This window comes from Sapajus apella, unplaced genomic scaffold (assembly GCF_009761245.1).
Source record: "Sapajus apella isolate SASKATOON/1434 unplaced genomic scaffold, GSC_monkey_1.0 scaffold34, whole genome shotgun sequence".
Classification (NCBI taxonomy): domain Eukaryota; kingdom Metazoa; phylum Chordata; class Mammalia; order Primates; family Cebidae; genus Sapajus; species Sapajus apella.
Genome location: NW_022436974.1, coordinates 15,658,703 through 15,679,297, shown reverse-complemented (window position 1 = coordinate 15,679,297; position 20,595 = coordinate 15,658,703). Strand labels below are relative to the sequence as shown.

The 20,595-nt window shown below is 40.6% G+C and overlaps 1 protein-coding gene across 1 annotated transcript; it reads right to left on the bottom strand.

Annotated features, from left to right (window-relative positions):
- Positions 1 to 835: 835 nt before the first annotated feature.
- Positions 836 to 16,125, bottom strand: CCDC89 (coiled-coil domain containing 89). The gene is made up of 2 exons (XM_032295987.1): positions 11,351 to 16,125; positions 836 to 1,105 (listed from the first exon to the last, which is right to left on the bottom strand). Exon 1 carries the CDS (start codon positions 14,727 to 14,729, stop codon positions 13,617 to 13,619), a length of 1,113 nt encoding a protein of 370 aa, XP_032151878.1. The 5' UTR covers positions 14,730 to 16,125; the 3' UTR covers positions 836 to 1,105; positions 11,351 to 13,616.
- Between the last annotated feature and the right edge of the window lie 4,470 nt (positions 16,126 to 20,595).

Below are 20,595 nucleotides of genomic sequence, written 5' to 3'. Positions count from 1 at the left end.
TGGCAGCCATTAAGTAAAACTGTTAAAGGAGGTAAGAGGCTGACCAAATATTCCGAGAATCTAGCTAAGCATGGATTGTGTCATTCATTCAGTGCTCAACTGCAGGAAACAGAAAACACTCAGCTATTTTAGGAGGAATGCAGTTTAATTCAGAGAATGTAGTGCTTTAAAAGTCACTGGACAGACTGGAGGAGTGGGCATTAATCTGGATTATCAAGAATGCCTCTCAGCACAACATTGCCAAATAGACAGAGTTGGTAGCTACTCTCTCTGCCCCAGTTGGAAAAGTGATAGACAGCTGGAATGTTGACTTGAAGAAAACTCTGCTTCAGCTGTGATCTAGTGATAAGGAAAACTACTGCTCCTCCACAAATTCTCAACCTCAACTATTCCTTTCCTTTTCTTTTTTCTTTTTTTTTTTTTTTTTTTTTTTTTTTGAGATGGAGTCTCATTCTGTCACCCATCCTGGAGTGCAATGGGTTGATCTCGGCTCACTGCAACCTCCACCTCCTGGGTTCAAGTGATTCTCCTGCCTCAGCCTCCCAAGTAGCTGGGATTACAGGTGCCTGCCACCACGCCCAGCTCATTTTTGTATTTTTAGTAAAGACAAAGTCTCACCATATTGGTTAGGCTGGTCTCAAACTCCTGACCTCAGGAGTGGTAATTCACCCACCTCAGCCTGCCAAAGTGTTGGGATTACAGGTGTGAGCCACGATGCCTGGCTCAAACCCAACTATTGACTATCTTTCACTACCTAACAAGTTACCCAAAACTTTAAAAAGGCCAAATATCCAACAATAAACACTTGTTTATTACTGTGGTTTAAAACAAGGCATTTATTGTTGCTCACATTTTCTGTTGGTCAGAAATTTTTAAGTAGGTTAGCTAGGTAGTTTTGGCTCTGAAATCCTCATGGGGTTTAGTTGGATTTTGGCTTGGGCTGCAGTCCTTTGGAAAGCCTGACTGGTGCTAAAGAATCTATTTCCAAGTGGCTCATTCATATGGCTAACTGGTTGGTCATGGAGGAAGGTTTCAGCTCTTCCTCTGTGTGAGCCCATCCACAGAGCTATGTTGAGTGGCTACACTTCATGGTGGCTGTCTTCACCTAGAGCAAATGATCCACGAAATGAAGGAAAAAGCACCAATGTCTTTTATGACCTAGCCTCAGAGATGATATACAGTCACTTATGTAAGACTCTTTTGGTCACATGAGTCAGACCTTTATCATGATGGCAGAGGACAAGACAAGGATATGAGTACTAGGAGACAAGAATCATTAGACAGCCTATCTTAAGTGGCTGGCTCCCACATCCTATAAAGCTAATGAATGGGCATCAAGATGCTGTTGCAGAAAATCCTAATGTCTCCAAGAATACATTTGGCAGCTACACTAGCCAAAGAGGAAACCAAGGGTCCCTACCTCATTTGCACCTTCCAAATAGGGCTGCAGAGGAGTCTGGCAAATATAGTTTGCTTTTGTGTTTCTTTTGTTTCAGCTTTTACATTTCTGCAATACAGAAAAGCACACTGAAAGGGGGATTGGAATAGATAATGAGTTCAAGTCTATCAGATCCTCCCCAAAGACTATGACTTTATGGTACTCCAGCACCAACATACATTTATTGGATTTTCTATAGCAGAGAATTGGAAGTGATAGCAGGCAATGCATTAGTGTTTTCCTGAGTAAATACAGTAGAACGATAAATGTACAGGCATACCTCAGAGATACTGCAGATTTTATTTCAGACCACCACAATAAAGTGAATATCACGATTAAGTAAGTCAGGTGAATGTTTTGGCATTGTAGTGCATATAAATGTTTACACCATATTGTAGTCTACTAAGTGTGCAATAGCATTATGTCTTTAAAATGTGCATACCTTAATTTAAAAATATTTTATTGCTAAAAATGCCAACAATCATCTGAGCCTTCAGTGAGTCATAATCTTTTTGCTGGTGGTGGATCTTGCCTCAGTGTTGATGACTACTGACTCATTAAGGCAGTGGTTGCTGAAGGTTGGGGTGACTATGGCATCTCTTAAAATATGACAGTAAAGTCTGCTACATCAATTGACACTTCCTTTCATGAAAGATTTCTCTATACTGCGTGATGCTGTTTGATACCATTTTGCCCATGGGAGAACGTCTTTCAAAATTGGAGTCAATTCTCTCCAACCCTACTGCTGCTTTATCAACTAAGTTTATGTAATATTCTAAATCCGTTGTCATTCCAACAACGTTCACAGGATCTTCACCAGGAATAGATTCCATTCCAAGAAACCACTTTCTTAGTTCATCCATAAGAAGCAACTTCTCATCCATTCAAGTTTTGACTATAGCAATTCAGCCACATCTTCCAGCTCCAATTTTAATCCTAATTCTCTTCTTAGTTCTAACACATCTGCAGTCATTTCCTGCACTAAAGTCTTGAATCCTTCAAAGTCATCCGTGAAGGATGGAATCCTCTTCCAAACTTCCAAACAAATGTTCTTAATGGGATCTAGAATAGTGAATCCCTTCCAGAAGGTTTTCAATTTATTTTGCTTAGATCTATCAGATGGCAGCTTTGCCTTAATGTATTTCTTAATAAGACTTCAAAGTTGAAGCAACTCCTTGATTCATGGCCTGCAGAATGGATGTTGTGTTAGCAGGCATAAAAACAACTTTAATCTCCTTGTACATCTTAATTATAGCTCTTGAGTAACTGACTGCATTGTCAATGAGCAGTAACATTTGGAAAGGAATCTTTTTTTCTGAGCAGCAGCTCTCAACAGTGGCTTATAATATTCAGTAAACCATGCTGTAAACAGATGTGCTCTCATTCAGGCTCTGTCATTCCACTTACAGGGCACAGGCAGAGTAGATTCAGCATAATTCTTAAAGGCCCTAGGATTTATGGGAAGGTAAATGAGCACTGGCTTCAACTTAAAGTCACCAGCTGCATTAGTCCATTACCCCTAATAAGAAAGTCAGCCTGTCCTTTAAAGCTTTGATGCCAGGCATTGACTTCTGTAACTACTAAAGCCTGAGAAGGCATCTTCTTCCAATAAAAGGTCTTTTTATCCCAAATGAAAATTCATTGTTTAGTGTAGCCACTTTCATCAGTTATCTCAGCTGGATCTTCAGGAAAACTTGTTGCTGCTTCTCCATCAGCACTTGCTGCTTCACCTTGCACTTCTATGTTATAGAAATGGCTTTTTCTCTCTCACTTGGCTGTGGTATTCTTACTCCTCATTGCAAATTCCAAATCATTTCTTCTTTTCTCTCCTTCAGAACCCAAACCTCGTGAACCAACCTCTGCTAGCTTCTGCTAGCTTCCAGCTTTTCTTCTGCAGCTTCCTCACCTCTTTCAGCCTTCATAAAATTGAAGACAGCTAGGGCCTTGCTCTGGGTTTGGCTTTGGCTTAAAGGAATGTTGTGGCTGGTTTGATCCTCTATCCAGATCACTAAAACTTTTTCCATACCAGCAATAAGGCTTTGTTTCATTTTTTCTTTTTCTTTTTTGAGACGGAGTTTAGCTCTTGTTATCCAGGCTGGAGTGCAATGGCACGATCTCGGCTCACCGCAACCTCCACCTCCTGTGTTCAAGCAATTCTCCTGCCTCAGCCTCCCGAGTAGCTAGGATTACAGGCATGCACCACCATGCCCAGCTAATTTTTGTATTTTTAGTAGAGACAGGGTTTCACCATGTTGACTGGGATGGTCTCGATCTCTTGACCTCGTGATCCACCCTCCTCGGCCTCCCAAAGTGCTGGGATTATAGGCGTGAGCCACCGCAGCCAGCCTGTTTCATTTTCTTATCATTCAAGTGTTTACTGAAGTGGCCCATTTAATTTCCTTCAAACACTTTTCCTCTGCATTCATGACTTGGCTAACTGGTACAAATGGCCAAGATTTCAGTTTGTCTCTGCTTTCAACACACCTTCCTCACTAAGTTTAATCATTTCTAGCTTTTGACTTAAAGTGAGAGATCTGGAACTCTTTCACTTGAACACTTAGAGGCCATTGTAGGATTATTAATTGACCTAATTACAATATTGTGTCTGAGGGAATAGGAAGACCCAAGAAAAGGTGAAAGACTGAAGAATGGCCAGTCAGTGGAGCATTCAGAACACATAAAACATTCATCAATTAAGTTCGCCATCTTATATGGGTACTGTTCATAGTATCCCAAAACAATTACAATAGTAATATCAGAGATCACTGATCACAGATCACCATGACAGAGACACAAATAATGAAAAAGTCTAAAATAGTGTGAGAGTTACAAAACACAGATACACAAAGTGAGCACATGCTGTTGGAAAAATGGTGCTGACAGACGTGCTCAACTTATGGTTGCCACAAACCAATTTGTAAAAAGTGCCATATATGTGAAGCAGAAGAAAGTGAAATACAATAAAACAAGGCATGCCTGTAGTACAGAGATGAGGGTGCTCATTTTACTGTAGTTTGCCTGTTTACCCACGGAGTATAATTTTAACGGTTAGTGAGACCATGAGAGGACATTATGACTGGATGAAAATTGAAGAATCAGGTGATTGATGGTGTCTAGGCCACTAACGGGTATCTTATTACTTACAATAGGGGATATTACTTACAATATCCCCTTATTATGTTTATAAGCACTACATACACATTTGCATGAAATGTGCAATTCCTAGTGTGCTAGATGTATTATATTTCCACTCCTCTAACTCCTTCTCAAGAAGGCATTTCTGAATGCAACTCAATGAGAATTACACTATTGTGAACTAATCTGGAATATGTTTTATTTTAAAATGACCATCATTTGTAACCAACTGAAATAGTGAGAAATTACTAGTATATATCCCAACTAATCCAACCTCACAGTTGCTGCCACTGCAGTTGAGAACTGCTGCTTCAGTGGGGGAAAGGGAGCAGGCCTGGAAGTTTGAGCGTGAGAGATTTGGAAGAGTAGGAGCAAAGCTTTTCATATTCTGATAGTAAGGACTCCACTTCTCAAGTGGAAGTTGTTTCCTCTCACCGCAATGGGCACCCAGAAGCCAGAACTTGGCTGTGGTGCTCTTGCTTCTCATTGCCAATTCCTAACCATTCCTTCTCCTCTCTCCTTTAGAAATCCCAAATCTTTTAACATTTTAATTTCTTAAATATGGAAAATTTTTACTCTGACACAAAAGAGAATAATACACAGAATCCTTACAGACCCATCATCCAGATTTAACATTATCAAGATTTTTCCACACTTGCTTTATCCCCTTTTTTATTGCTGAAATATTTTAAAGTAAATAAATTGTAGATATCATGTCATTTCATCCCTATACATGTCCTTAGCTATAATGTCTTTTTTTTTTTTTTTTTTTCTGAGACAGGGTCTCATTTTGTTTCCCAGGCTGGAGTGCAATGGCCCAATCACGGCTCACTGCAGCCTTGACCACCCTGGGCTCAGGTGGTCCTCCTACCTCAGCCTCCTGAGTAGCTGGGACTACAGTCGCACACCGCTACACAGGGCTAATTTTTCTATTTTTTGTAGAGATGGAATTTTGTCCTGTTGCCCAGGCTGGTCTTAAGCTCCTGGGTTCAAGCAATCCACTTGCCTCAGTCTCCCAAAATGCTGGAATTACAGGTGTGAGCCACCACACCTGGCTGTAAAGTTATTTTTTTCTTTTTCTTTCTTTTTATTTTGATACAGAGTATCACTCTGTCAACCAGGCTGAAGTGCAGTGGCACAATCTTGGCTCACTGCAACCGCCGCCTCCCAGGTTCAAGCGATTCTCCTGCCTCAGCCTCCCGAGTAGCTGGGACACAGGCACCCACCACCACGACTAGCTAATTTTTTGTATTTTTAGTAGAGATGGTGTTTCACCATGTTGGCCTGGCTGATCTGGAACTCCTGACCTCAGGTAATCCACCTGCCTTGGCCTCTCCTAGTGCTGGGATTATGGGCATGAGCCACCATGCACAACCTAAGTCACTTTTTTCTATAACCACAATTCCTAATAAACATAAATTAATACAATTATGGATCTTGTTATCATTTAGTCCACATTCAGTTGTCTCAAAAATGTCTGTCTACAGATGACTTGACTGAATTGAGATCCAAACAATTCTACACATTCCAGTGGTTATGTCTCTTAAATTTCTTTTAATCTAGGACAGCAATCCCCCACCCCCTTTCCCAAATGCCGTTTGAAATGAGGTCAATTTCCTATTGAATGTCCCATATTCTAGATTTGCCTGTTTGCTTTCTTGTGATGTTACTTTTCCCACTAGCCCACATATTTTCTGTAAATGGGAACTCGGTTCTTAGGGCTTAATTATCTTAAGGTTCAACATTTTTGGCAACAATACTTCCTAGGAGGTGCTGCTTTGCAGACTGCATTGCACCAAGAGGTGCATAATACTTAGCTGTCCTGTTTTTAGTGACGCTAAGACTGATCAATGTTTTCAAGTGGTGACAGTCTAATTCCCCCACTGCAAAATTCCCCATTAACATTTCTCCTAATGGTTTCATCTAATGATGATTAGTGCCTAAATTATTTCAGTCAAGGTTACAACATAATTATTTAAAAATTTTTACTTTTATCTGGAATTATTCAGTGAAAAGCAACTTTCATTACTTATGATCCATTTTCTTTTCCTGAAATACAGAGAACAGGCAAAGGAAAATAAATGCTTATTTTCCTTTAATCGTAATTAATCTTTTTGGGGGGTGTATCATAATGATATTCAGTGTTTCACTCAATTGTGATATATATTTTGATGCTCAAATTAATCATCCTTGGCCATTGAACGCCCCTCCAATTTAGCTCTCTTGTCTATTTCACAGAACTCCATTAGTCTGATAGTTTATTTGCTTTCTGATACAACTAGATTTATCAGGTTTACCTTGTACTTTTCCTATACCAGTTCCGAAGTCAGCCTCTCCTCCAGGGAGGCTTTCTTCAATTTAGTGGAAAACAATTTTGGGAGGCCAGAAGCAGGCCCTAGGGATGCTCAATGCATTGGATTTTTATTGCTTCTAGGCCTTTCAGTTGACAGAGCTAGGGAATATGTTTGTTTTGTTTTCTAAAACAGAAAAATGGTCAAGGGTTTAGACTGGAATTTTTAATTCAAATTAAACATCAAATTTTTTACTTAACTTTTTAAGTACCTGCATTTAAGCCCTGAAAATTTTCTCCCTAGCAACATTAACATAATTATTTTTTGCTTTAGCTTCAATATATATAAAAATTTTAACACAATGCCAATATTACAACTAACAAGCTAATGAATGAAATTTACTAAGATTTCCTTGCAACTCTATTTGTCTTTGGAATATACTCCGTCAAGGATATTCATTGAAAATACTATTTTTTCTAATGCCTTTTGGATAATTCTTTTCTTGGTATGGTTATACCAATTTGAAATTCATGCCATGTCATCCTCATATATCTTCCTTACTGAAGATTTTAGCTTTCCGGTTACCTCTTCACCCAGTAAGACCTTATTTAAGGTCACTCAACAACAGTCAGGATTTGAATCTAGGCAGTCTTATGCCAATGCACCCTTCTGCTTACTGCACTAATACTTCAGCTGGTTTGCTGATCATAGATCTGAGTAAGGGCTCAAAGAGTTTGCATGGTGATGCTGGTGGGGGAGGAGAAGGATTAAGTAAGATTATGGAGGCTCAGACTTCTGAAAAGAACTAAAGTAAATGTGAATGTGAGCATAATAGGATTAATCCGGCCAGAGAATCTCTTGAGTATATTTGGAGCTGCATATTCTGCAGCCCTGAATGGTACAGCTGTTGGGAAAGGCAGTTTACTTGACCAGGAACAGGAGGTACTGTGCTGTGAAGCTTTCCAAGCTACTGTACTCTATGTTTTCCTCTTCTCTTGTACAGTTTTTACACATTCTACAGATATCTTAAATCCACTTCCAGGAAAAGCTTCCTCTAATCACTCCTACATTAGGTTGCAGGACCCTGCTATGCACTTCCATGTCCTCCTATTGTTCAGCATTTTTCTCATCCAGAAGAATGCAAGGTCAGTGAAAATAAGGTCTCTATCTTGCTCCCATTGTATCCCACCACTTAGCACAGTGTCTTGGCTAACAGACTCTCAATAAATATTTGTTAAATTAATGCAATATATTCAGTGAATGAGTTAGTAATTAGCACAGAAAGATGAGAAATGAAAAGATCAGAATGGCTGGGCCTGCTCTACCTCCACTACCTTTTGTTGGTATGTCAGTGTAAAACCAAAAATGAACACCCAAAGCCTAAAAGCTTGAGTATATGAGAAAACAGGCTCTCTAAAATCTGAGACTTATACAGACATGTGAAAATCCATGAGAAAAGCTAACACATCCCAATCTTTAGGAGAGAAATACTAATTATGGGGAGGTATTCTTTAGGGAAGAAAAAGATACTGTCATTAGCCGTATGTTGTTGAACATTTGTGAAAGCAGCAGCTTCCAGCTGAATGTTCTGACCCAGATCTGTCAGGCCATATTTGGCTTTATCTAAAATATGCCGTGCCTACCCAGTTCTTGCGGAAGGGAAAACGTGCACTTTTGAATCACCTAAATAAAAATATAGTTTATTGGGAAGTTAAATAGATATGTGGAAGATCTTCTTTTTTTGTTTCCAATTTTACTATCTTTTTAATAGGTAATATATTCACATAGTTCAAAAGTCAAATGATATAAAATGGTATACATTAAGAATTTTCTTTCCCATTCCTATCCCTGACCACCTCATTCTCTATATCCTTCCACACCACTAACAACTTATTTTTTCCAATATTTATTTATGCCGACAGAAATAAATGTTTGCATGCTAATACCCCTCTTCTTCCTCCTCTCCCCCTTACAGTATAATATGTATTATTCTATAGCTTGTTTTTTTTCTGCATATGTCCTGGAGATAGTTCTATAACAATACATTAACAGCTTCCTTTTCCTTTTGTTTTACAGTTACATTGTGTTCCAAAGTGTGAAGGACCCATAGTTTATAAACCTGTTCCCTACTGATGGTAATGTAAGCTATTTCCAATCTTCTGCTGTAACAATGATGTAATAAATAACCTTAAATGTGAAAAAGAAGACTATTTCAGACTGGTACAAATAAGAGTGGATTAGAGCATTGAGTGGGGACTATCTGGCAAGTAGCTAAAGCAGGAGTCCCTTTGTTGGACTGGGCAGTAAGGTTGTTGTGAGGGCACTGTAGTCAGTTGAATGTGTAATGAATGACCAGACAGATCTGTAAAAGAACTAGTTTTTTCCTGGATTTGTTTTTCCCAGATGCAATAAACAGAAGGTTTTAGAGAGTACAGCATCAAGTAGGGAGACTCATCTGTACAGCTCCAGGCGCCCCTAAGTTTAATAAGATGTTTTTAGCGTTCAGAAAATAACATGCAATTTGTTCTTAGGAATACACAATGATTAGAAAAGCTTATTCTCAGCCACTTCCCTAAATTCCAATAACTTTTAAAGAGGCCAAGACTTGTGATTAAAGATTTAAAAAGGCTTTCTGCCTGATAAGGCTCTGACAGTCTAAATAGAGGTAGCACAGAAGGCAATGTTAATGGTCCATCCAACATCTATCCTCCTTCATTCCTGCTGGCAGGGCCCTGCCTTTGCCAGGTAGTCTCTTCTACAATGTAGCACAGACTGGCCTCATTCCCATCTCAGGGTGGATCCTGATTGGTCTAAATCAATTACGCTGGCAACATGCCCTATGAAGATGCTTGGCTGCGGTATTTGCATATGACCCAATTTTGGCCAATAACACTAGCAGACAAGCTGTTTGGAGAGGGAGGGTAGGCTTTTAGGAGCAGTTAAAAGTCACTGTCCTCTTTTCTTTGTGGGCTAAGACGTGGTATCTCAAGTCTGCCCCAGCTCTGTTGGTCTTATCAGAGTGGAAGGCAGAATCACCCCTGACCTGACCCAGCCACAGCTACCTCACAGGTATCTGGAGAAACGAGGGCTGAGTAGAACAGCAGGCACCTGGGCAGGTACTCCTTCAAACAACTTTCTTTAAATAATTGTTTAACATATTGGAGTCAGGCTGACACAGATTTTCTATTAATACTTTGTTTACTAGAAACAAACTACCTTCAATTCATTTTCTCTAACTGAAGCAAAGGCAGTATTCTGAAAATACCTGTCAGTTCACTTTGCCTTTAACTCTCCTCTTTTGAAGCTCTCTTTTATAATTTTTTGGAACCAGACAAGTTCCTTAGGGCACACTGAAGAACCAGTTTGGCTAACACAAAAGGTCACAACTATCAGCTACACAGCACTACCCATCCATTATTGCTTTTAGGATCTCTGTTCTGCTTTCACTTGAGAGCTACTGCTCGTGGATGTTGCAGAAAAATTCAGCAAGGATCTAGATCTGCTTTAGAAACGAATGTTTAAATTTTCCCTCAAAGGCAATAGTTTGGACGGGGCCGATATACATTTTGTCAGTTTGTTCCAGTGATTAGCATCACTTAATAGAGGAGCATACCATAATAAACTGGTTACTTATCTCCTGATGTGGCTCTGGTTCACAGATTAAATATGAAGACTGACAGAGTGGAATACAAAGTACCATGGAGCACAGAGGAAGAAAACTGCCTTTTTAAGGCTCTTAAGAAAGTAGTTTGTATACTGGGAGAAGGCAAGGGTTTTAGAGCCAGAAAACAGGCCCAGCGATTTCCTTGGTAGTACCCAAAACAAAAATTAAAATGTGAGGCCGCTTGTTATAAAATTAGTAAAAATTTCGCGACAGCAACAGTGAGCATTAAACCAAGTGTGGGGGCGGCGGCATACCCAGGGCTTTAAGTTCAAATCTCACTCGTGGCCCCCCAAAGCTTCCTGGCATGGGACAAGTCACCCTCTTTGAGTCTTCCCTTTTTATACGTAAAATTGTGATAACTGAACCTCCCTTGAAGAGTTGTTATGACGGTGGGATGAAAAGCACCTGACACATGATAGGTACACATTCCTCTTAGTCTAGGATGTGGGCTCTTTCTTCGGTTGTTCTCTAGAGGCATCTATCTTTGACATTCTATTGTCATTTCCCACTTTCAACATTTTTCAAAAGAGTATTAGGGTGAACCTTATAAAATGGTCCAAATCTGACCACTTAGGATCTACAAAACGGCAAATAATCAAACATATACAAACTCCTTAGCACAACTTGGAACAACATCGACCTCAGACCAGAGCAACAGGGCTCATTCCCCTGCCCCTGAGTTATAGCGGACACGCGCCCCTACCCCCGCCCTACTCCCCCACGCAATCTTCAGACGCGCTCTTCCCCCACCTAACATGGAGTCCCTGGAGCACACTCCCCTTCTAGGCCACACTCCAGTACCCGGAATTCCGAGATTCATACCCAAACGGCCCTCAGCCCGCTTCCAGAACCGCTCGGCCTCTGCTCAGGGGACTTCTCCCCTCAGGCTGTGCGCAAAACTTGGGCCCCAAGAACTACCACGCGGCTGCAGTTTGCGGGTAGAGGAGCGGAGATTTGACCACGCTGGTTGCGGGAGGGAGGAGCGGTAGAGAGGGGCGGGGCCGGCACGCCTGCGCACCAGGCCCCTCGCGGGGCCGCACGGGGCCGCACGGGCCCGGGTGGGAAGAGGTGGGCTGGCTCCACGGTTCCCTTTCATTCGTTCGTTTGCTCCTCCTCTCGCCCCCTCCCTCTCTCTCTAACGGGCCAGCCTGGCTTTCAAGGTCCCCTATATTATGGCCCCCAACCTACTCTTTACAGTTTTATCTGTATACATGCTTCTCGGCACCTCTTCCCAACTGCTATGATTCCCTCAAGTATTCTGGGCATTTAAAAATACCTCTATGCTGTCTACACGATGCTGTCTCAACTCCTTCTCCCTTTTCTCCACCTGAATAAATTAATCATCCCTAGGAGTCCTCCCCGCCAACCCAACCCTTACCACCAGACAGGGGAAGATGCTGCCTATGTCTTTCTCCGTGACCTCCTAACATCCCCTATGAAAACACATCACAGTATGTGTAATTATTATTATTTTTGCCCCTAGACTGTGTGGGGGCTCTTTCAGGGCAGTAAACATGCTTCTTTCTTTATACTTCTTCTTAGTACCTACCCCAGCACCTGGCACTCAGTCACCAAAAATTATCTTTCAGTGTGGTGTAGTCATCAAAATCCCAGCTCCCCCAGTGACCAAATGGCCTTAAGCAAAATTACCGAAATCAGTTTCCTCTTCCTTAAAATAGAAATGAACACACTTTCCTTCTTGAATAGCGCTAAGGATTAAATAAAGTAATTCATCCAAATTGCTTCAGCACAATGATAAATAGTATGGGCTCAATAAAGGATAACCATGATTAACGTAGCTCCTATACCCTGATTCCTGGTAACCTATAGGAGGAAGTAAAGAGTCCTTTGAAGTTGGAAGTGTGGTTTCTATTTTGAGGCGAAAAATTTGTATTTAATAACATAATCTTAATAGAAGTGTGAAAAAAAGGGTGTAAAAAATTACCTGAGGTAACACTTGCTTGGAAATGGTTTTATTAAAAAGGTACCAAGACATATTTTTTAAGTAAATTCATTATGTAACTTGGTAGCCTTCACCAAAATGGGTGAGAAAAATAAAATCTATTTTGAGAGGTATTCATAATAATGTTTATCAATAAATACAGAAATAAAATACCTTTGAGAACTTCTTTAAGAACTTTACATGGATATATATATATAACTATCATGTTTTTATAACTATTCTTACAAAATGTAGGTATTACTACAAAAATGCTGCAAGCATACATATACACATTCAGCTTAGATTTTTTAAAAAAAGAAATATTTAATTACAAAAAAATATGCTAATAGAAACAGAAAACAATTTCTGAGTTACTACAATAGATCATATCATCTGCTATGATTTGGTACCCCAAATTGTCTAATTGTCTATTAGCATATTGTGCAATATTAAATTAGGCTACTGATATTTGCATTATTGTACATACAAATCCTCTTTTTAAAGAGAAAACCAAAAAGGGAATATTATCTAAGCTTGCAGAAAAAATAAAAATTGTTTTATGTAACTTATTTGAAGCATATTGCTCATATAGAATAAAATTGACCTACTTTGTTAAAGATCTCAATCATTTTCCAAGCTAGTGCAAAATAAAGTCAGACACCATTTTTGTCTGCAAAGTATTCACCCTAGTATGATGACACCTGTTTGCTTACAATCTCAACTATGGGAGACTATAAGCCTATCTACAATGGGTAATTGTACTAATTATTTTTCACAATGGCACATCTCACTGCATTTAGATTGGCTTAAATCATAGAAGCTGCTAATTTAAAACCCTAACATATATGAAGATATCTGAGGTTGAGAATGAGTAAGTTATGGGGTAGGAGAAGATATCACTAGTAAATTCAGGGAGATTTCTACGGCACAGAAGGAAATCTGGCAAATCTTGCGTATTCTAAGTGGCAGAACTGAAAAATAATAGCTTTACAATAAAAACAGCAATATCACAGTAAAGTAGCTTTTCTTTGCGTTGCCTTTTGTGCTTTAAAGTATAATAAATGGGATATCAACTTTACTCTTGCTGTAATGCTAAGACACAAATATTTGAATTCTGAATTGGAGGCCAGAGGAAGCAGGAACTCATTATGGAAAGAGATGGCGGAGTTTGGTGTTGAGTTCTCTCTCCTTGCTTAAAAGATCCAGGCTGTGCTTTTTGAAGGCTTCAGACTGCAGCCTGAGTTCATCATAGGCCTTCTGGATCCCATCTACTTTGCGCTGAAGCTCCCTGACTCTCAAGTTGCTGTCCACGGCCACTGCCTCTTGCTCAAACCGCTCCAGTGCTTGCCTCCTGGCCTCATTTGCCATCTCCAACTTCTCCTCAAGCACGCGGATCTCAGCCTGTTTGTTCTGAAGCGCTTTACCCCTTTCCATGGACAGCTGCAGCAGCTCCTCTTTCTCTCTAGTGACGGTCTGCAGCCTGGCCTGCAGCTCCTGGCTCAGGCTGCTGTGTGTCTCCTCTGCCTTCAGCATCTGCTCCACAGCATGCTGGTGCTGCTGCTTGAGGCTCTGCAGCTGGCTGCGCAGCTGTTCTGTCTCCTTGGTGTGGGTGCAGGCCTGCTGGCTCTGTAGCTCCAGCAGCTCCTTCTCGCGGGCCTGTGCTTGGCAGGCATCTTGAGCACACCTCTCCTTCAGCGTCTTCAGCTCCCCAGTGAGGGCCTCACACTGGATGGTGAGCTGCAATACTTGGGCCTCCTCATCCTTCAGAGCCTGGCTGAACAGACTGTTATTCTCCAGCCTCAGCTTCTCATTCTCCTCCCTCAGCTTGATGTTCTGACTCTTGTGTTCATCCTTGAAGCGGATCATCAACTCGTGGTTGGCTGCTAGGGTCATAAAGCGTTCCTCTAGCTTCCGAGTGTACTCACCCTGGGCCTTGAGCTTCTCAGCCTCCTGCATCCTCTTCTGCTCCAGCTCTGCATTGAGCAGCTCTAGGATCTCGCAGCGCTCCAGGGCCTCATCTGACCTCCGCTTCAGGATGCAGATGAGCTGGGACTGCTCTTGAATGCGGGAGCGAAGCATCGCCTTCTCGCTCCTCTCCTCCTCTGACAGTCCTCGGAGGTTCGCCAAGGCTTCTCTCAGACCGTCCATTTCCTTAAACTCCATCTCCTCTTCCTGGTTGTTCAGTTTTTCATTTTGATTCTCTAACGATTCTTCAGGGCGCGGCGTGTCCATCCTGGGAGCCTGCTTTTTCTGGGGCATAGGTGCTCTCCTCCAGTTAAGAGCTGACTACAGTCTTTTCCCCTCAGATTTCAAAGGCTGCAGAGCGTTGCTAGGGACTCTTGGCACTCCCCAGCAGCTGGTTTTTCCAGTAAGGAGCCCTGTGATTGGTGGCCAGGTCTTCAGAATGTTATGAAGTAACGACAGGGAAATCTGAGGGAGTCCAGAGCCAATCTGGTTGGGTTACTTTTGCCTTGCCAACCAATCACAGCTCTCAGTTGTCAACTGTCTAGTGTGTGGCCTGTCCAGCACAGAGATGCCAACCCCGCCCAATCTCCAGCCAGCATCAGGGGAGGAAACCTGACTCCACCTGATTTCTGGTAGTATTAAACAAATGAAGCGGGCAATTATATATTCCTCCTCTCTCCTCTGTTATCATGTAAATAAATGACTGCTTGTGGAAACACGGTTGAGTCCTCAAAAGTTTCCAGTCTATCAATACAAAGTAGTAGTAGTATTCTGAGAGCCAGGATCCTAAAAGACTACATGTCTGCACCCGTAGTGTTTGGCACACCTCCGTTTTGGTATTTAAGTATTAAAATAGCAAACCCCTGTGAAATTTCTCTTGTTTTCCTTAGCGTGTTCCCACCTGGGCATACTCTTTATTAGATATTTAGCACCCCCATTTTTAGCCATTAGCAAAATAAGGCTACAGAAAGCAGTTTAGTGAACCATATAAACTTTAAAACAGAAAATATAAGATCCAAATGAGGCTTACCATTTCATGCCAAAGTCAACTCCTGATGGATTAGTTAAATGTAAACAGAAACTAGAAGAAAATGAAGGTAAACATCAAATCTCTGGGGCTAGGAAGGATTTTAAACATTATGTAAAATCAGAAAAGGAAAGCTTACTCAATTAGACTTCATTGAAAAAAATTAAGTTATGTATAATTTTTTAAATTATGTAACTTCTGAGGTCTCTCCAGGCCCTTCTTCCACTGAATTGTCCTGACATTTTACTCCTCAGACAAACCAGACTACAAAGCCAAACCCAAATCCACTAACCAGCTCTCTGGCCCTATCTTTAGGTGTTCCTCTATCTGGAATGCCTTTTTGTACTTTGTCCCTTGTCACTCTAGTAAAGCTTTTTGTTCTTAGTTAAGAATCATCTCTGAAGCCTTTTCCTGGCCCCTACATGTCGAATGGGTCACTCACATCTTTTAGTGCATCCACTATAGCCTATTTGTACTTCTGGCGGAGGATGTGAAAACTTTCTTGCAATCACTGTTTATCCACGAGCTTCCCTCTGTTAGGCTGTGAGATCCTTAAGGCAGGGACTGTATCTATTTCATCCTTGATGATTAGACTGGTGCCTGGCACATGGGGGAGATTCAGATAAATATGTATTAAGTGGACACTGAAGGTAAAAGTTAAATTGAGAAAAATATCCATAATATGACAGACACTTTTTTTTTTTTTTTTTTTTTTTTTTTTGAGATGGAGTCTCCCTCCATTACCCAGGCTGGAATGCAGTGGTGCAATCTCAGTTCAGTGCAACCTCCACCTCCCAGGCTCAAGCAATTCTCCTGCCTCAGCCTCTCGAGTAGCTGGGATTACAGGTACGTACCACCACACCCGGCTAATTTTTGCATTTTTAGTAGAGATGAAGTTTCACCCTGTTGGCCAGGCTGGTCTTGAACTCCTGACCTCAAATGAGCCACCTGCCTCAGGCTCCCAAAGTGCTGAGATTACAGGCATGAGCCACCATGCCCAGCCTAGACACTACATTTTTTAAAATAAAGATTTTATACATATCAACAAAACATTAACATCTTAAGAGAAAAATAAACAATTAAATTCACAAACTAAAATGGCCAAGAATTTAACCTCTACAGTGATCCAATAAATACAAGTTAAAATTAGATATAATTTCATGTATCAAATTAGTCAAAAAATTTTCTGTTAAGACTAGCCAGGACTGGAAAAGCATATTGAAATAGGTACTTTCTTAAACTGTTGGTGACAGTCAGTTGACAGTAGGTACTGAGAACTTAAGATATTTTTATGCCTTTTGAATTAGCAATTCTTCTGGGGAGATCTTTGCTTAGGAAATAATTTGAAAGAAAATATTTTGCTCAAAGCTTTTCATTGTAGTGTGGTTTGTCACAAATAAAAGTTGAAAACCCAAGTGTTCAAAAAAAAGGGAATGGTTACAAAAATTATGATATATTCATAAAAATTCTTGTGTAGCCACTCAACATTATTACATTTATAGGGATGTTTTAATGGCATGAAAAAGTTTTATGTTAGAAAGATAACTGGAAAAGGCAAAATACAAAACTTAAAATTCAGATAATTTCTATCCTGTGAAAATTAAGGGCAGGGAAAAGAGTTGACTATTCCTGTGGACACAATTTCTGTTGGTCAGACTTATTATCTCCCAAGTCATGATGATAAGGAAAAACCCTGGGTGTCATTATAGAGATGGGATGAATTTTTAAATGCTTCATATTCTACTGGGAGCAAAACAAATCTGAAAGAAGAGTTTCAGGTTTTTCCCTCACTGTCAAAGATCAAGGTCTCATGATTCAAGTCCTGAATTTTGTGTCTATATAAGGAAAGCAAGATTGAGGACAGGGAAATTTTCTAAGCTGAAATTTTAACAACTACTTAAACAATAGGATATTGACATTTTGTTAAAGTGAGTTCCAAAGACTTTAAAAATTGAATTAAACTTACTTGTAATTTTTTTCACATTTTTCTTCTGTCCTTTTCCTTAAATTTCAAGCTTCATGGAGATTGTTTAGTCATTTTCAAGACAAATGACTAGAAAATTAGAAGGGTCCTCTAAATAAAAGGGTCTTACTAACATTGAAAATTTTGTTGATTATATGGTTGTCTGATATTGTAAAGTGAATTCACAAAATACATGTCCTAAGAAGAGGAAAAGAATTCAGGAAAAATACTCAAAAAATACACATACACATTTATTTTTGTTGTTTGTTTGTTTGAGTTTGTTGTTTTTGAGATGGAGTTTCACTCTTACTGCATAAGCTGAAGTGCAATGGTGCGATCTTGACTCACCGCAACCTCCCCCTCCTGGGTTCAAGCGATTCTCCTGCCTCAGCCTCCCGAGTAGCTGGGATTACAGGCATGCACCACCACACCTGGCTACTTTTTGTATTTTTAGTAGAGACAGGGCTTTACCATGTTGGCTAGGCTGGTCTCGAACTCCTGACCTCAGGCGATCTGCCCAACATGGCCTCCCAAAATGCTCGGATTACAGGCTTGAGCTACAATGCCTGGCCCACATTTTGTTGTTGTTGTTGTTGTTTGTTTTTGAGATGGAGTCTCCCTCTGTCACTAGACTGGGTGCAGAGGCACAATCTTGGCTCACCACAACCACCGCTTCCCGGGTTCAAGCGATTTTCCTGCCTTAGCCTCCCAAGTAGCTGGCATTACAGGCGTGCACCACCACACCCACCTAACTTTTGCATTTGTAGTGGAGACGGGGTTTCACCATGTATGTCAGGATGGTCATAATCTCCTGACCTCGTGATCCGCCCACCTCGACTTCCCAAATTGCTGGGATTACAGGCAAGAGCCACCACGCTGGCCTCACATTTGTTTTTTAAGAGTCAGGATCTCACTCTGTTGCCCAAGCTGAGATCCTGTGCTCTCAGGTAGTGTGATCATAACTCACTGCAGACTTGAATTCCTGGGCTTAAGCAACCGTCCTGCCTCAGCCTCCTGAGCAGCCAGAACTACAGGTGTGTATCACCACGTCCAACTAAATTTTCCACATTTAAAAAAGCGTATATTGGCCGGGCGCGGTGGCTCAAGCCTGTAATCCCAGCACTTTGGGAGGCCGAGGCGGGTGGATCACAAGGTCAAGAGATCGAGACCATCCTGGTCAACATGGTGAAACCCCGTCTCTACTAAAAATACAAAAAATTAGCTGGGCATGGTGGCGCGTGCCTGTAATCCCAGCTACTCAGGAGGCTGAGGCAGGAGAATTGCCTGAACCCAGGAGGCGGAGGTTGCGGTGAGCCGAGATCGCGCCATTGCACTCCGGCCTGGGTAACAAGAAAGAAACTCCGTCTCAAAAAAAAAAAAAAAAAAGCGTATATTTCTTTTTTACTAAATATATTTTAATATATATGTTTCTATTATATTTATGCTTACATTATTTTAAATAACATTACATCTATAGATTATTTATCAAGGCCAAGAATCTGACAATATCCTAATCAATATTCATTCATTTATTCGATAAACATTTGCAAGGTTATTTGCAATGCTAGATGCTAAGAATATATTAATAAAATAGATATAATTACTGTGCTCAAATAACTTAGTTTAGTAACCACTTTGGTTCCTCTCTGCCATGGTTGTTTTCTTTGTTCAATCATTTTTTTCTAGCTACCTTTGTTCCTAAAAGTATCCCATATATTCCCTTCCCAGAGATCCAAGGTGACCAATGCTCTCCCTAGTGGTGCCCAATGAGTCCTCTCCACTTATCTTTAAGTCTTTCCATGTTTCCCTCTCTGTTAAAGTTACCATTTACAGAGCTCTTCTAGGTACTAGGCATTTGTACATCTCTCACTTAATTCTAATGATATTCTTGAAGGGTAGGCATTATTATCCACATTTTATAGTTTACAGGTAACAAAGAAACCAATGTTTAGAGAGGTTAAGCAAATTGTCTCATGTCACCCAGAGAATAAGTGATGGAGCCCGGATTCAAATCTAGATCTTTCCGATACCAAAGTCCATGATCTTAGGTCACACTTCATTTGTTCATTTGATCATTCATTCATTCATCTCACATAGACTGAGAAACTATTATATCCAAGACTGAAGTCCTAACTGTCAAGATGATTACAGTTTAGTGACAGAGACAGATAAACAGCCACAATTCAGTGTGATCACTGCTAAAGTAATTATGGATAAATTAGACATCACTCTTTTCAAAGATACAGTGGTAAACACGGGGTGTTACTGAAGCCACAAAGAAGGGATACAAAACCAGTCTTGGATGAAAGGGGCATATTAGTCAAGACTGTTTTAATAAAAACTCAATTCAATTTAGCTAAGCCAAGTGGAAGTGTATTGGCTCACAGAAAGTGCACTGAGGGAGCTCATAGAGTCAAAGCAGGAGTGGCAGGAACTAGGTAGGACCTCAACAACCAAAACCTCAGATGCAAAGCCACCAGAACTCTTTATTTCTCCAACTATTTCTCATCTCTATTGTAGACAGGGTGGATGTGTGATTTTCTCCAGCCACAGTTTGCACCAAGGATATAAGAGCTGGGTAGCTCCACTGGATTTTTGTAGGGATGGGATCTGTAATAGTGCTGGTGGGTGGGTATTCAGTGGGAAGAAAAGAAAGAAAAAATTTTGAGGCTATTGGAAGGAGAGTAGTTGATGGATAGAGGAGTGATAGTGGGAGGTGGTTGATAGGTGTTTAAGGGATGGAGTCCACAATGACTTTTATAAATAGATGTTCCAGAATAATAAACTGAAAGCTGAAAGCACAGGAGATTTTGGTCAGAGTGGGATGTTTACATTTAATGCTTCAAAGGTAAAAGTTCCCAGTTATAAGGAAGTTCATGGATTTGTGTGGCTGAAAGGAATAGAAGTTAAGGACATTTAAATTGAGATGGTCAAGGAACTGGGAAACCAGGGTGTCTGATGAACATTCGTATGCTGTGGAGCCAGGTGTCAGGGTCATCAATGAATGAGTTGAGGATGGTAGATGACAACAAGGGGTGGTAGGGATAATCATAAAGCAAACATTTACAGAATGCTATCTGTCAAAAGTGAGCACTATATCGATTCATTTATTTTCTCTTATAGAGTAGGTACAATGTCCCCCCCCCCTTTTTTTTTTTTACATATGAAAC

Excerpts from the sequence above, each read along its gene's own strand:
- CCDC89 (XM_032295987.1), bottom strand. The coding sequence starts at position 14,729 with ATGCCCCAGAAAAAGCAGGCTCCCAGGATGGACACGCCGCGCCCTGAA.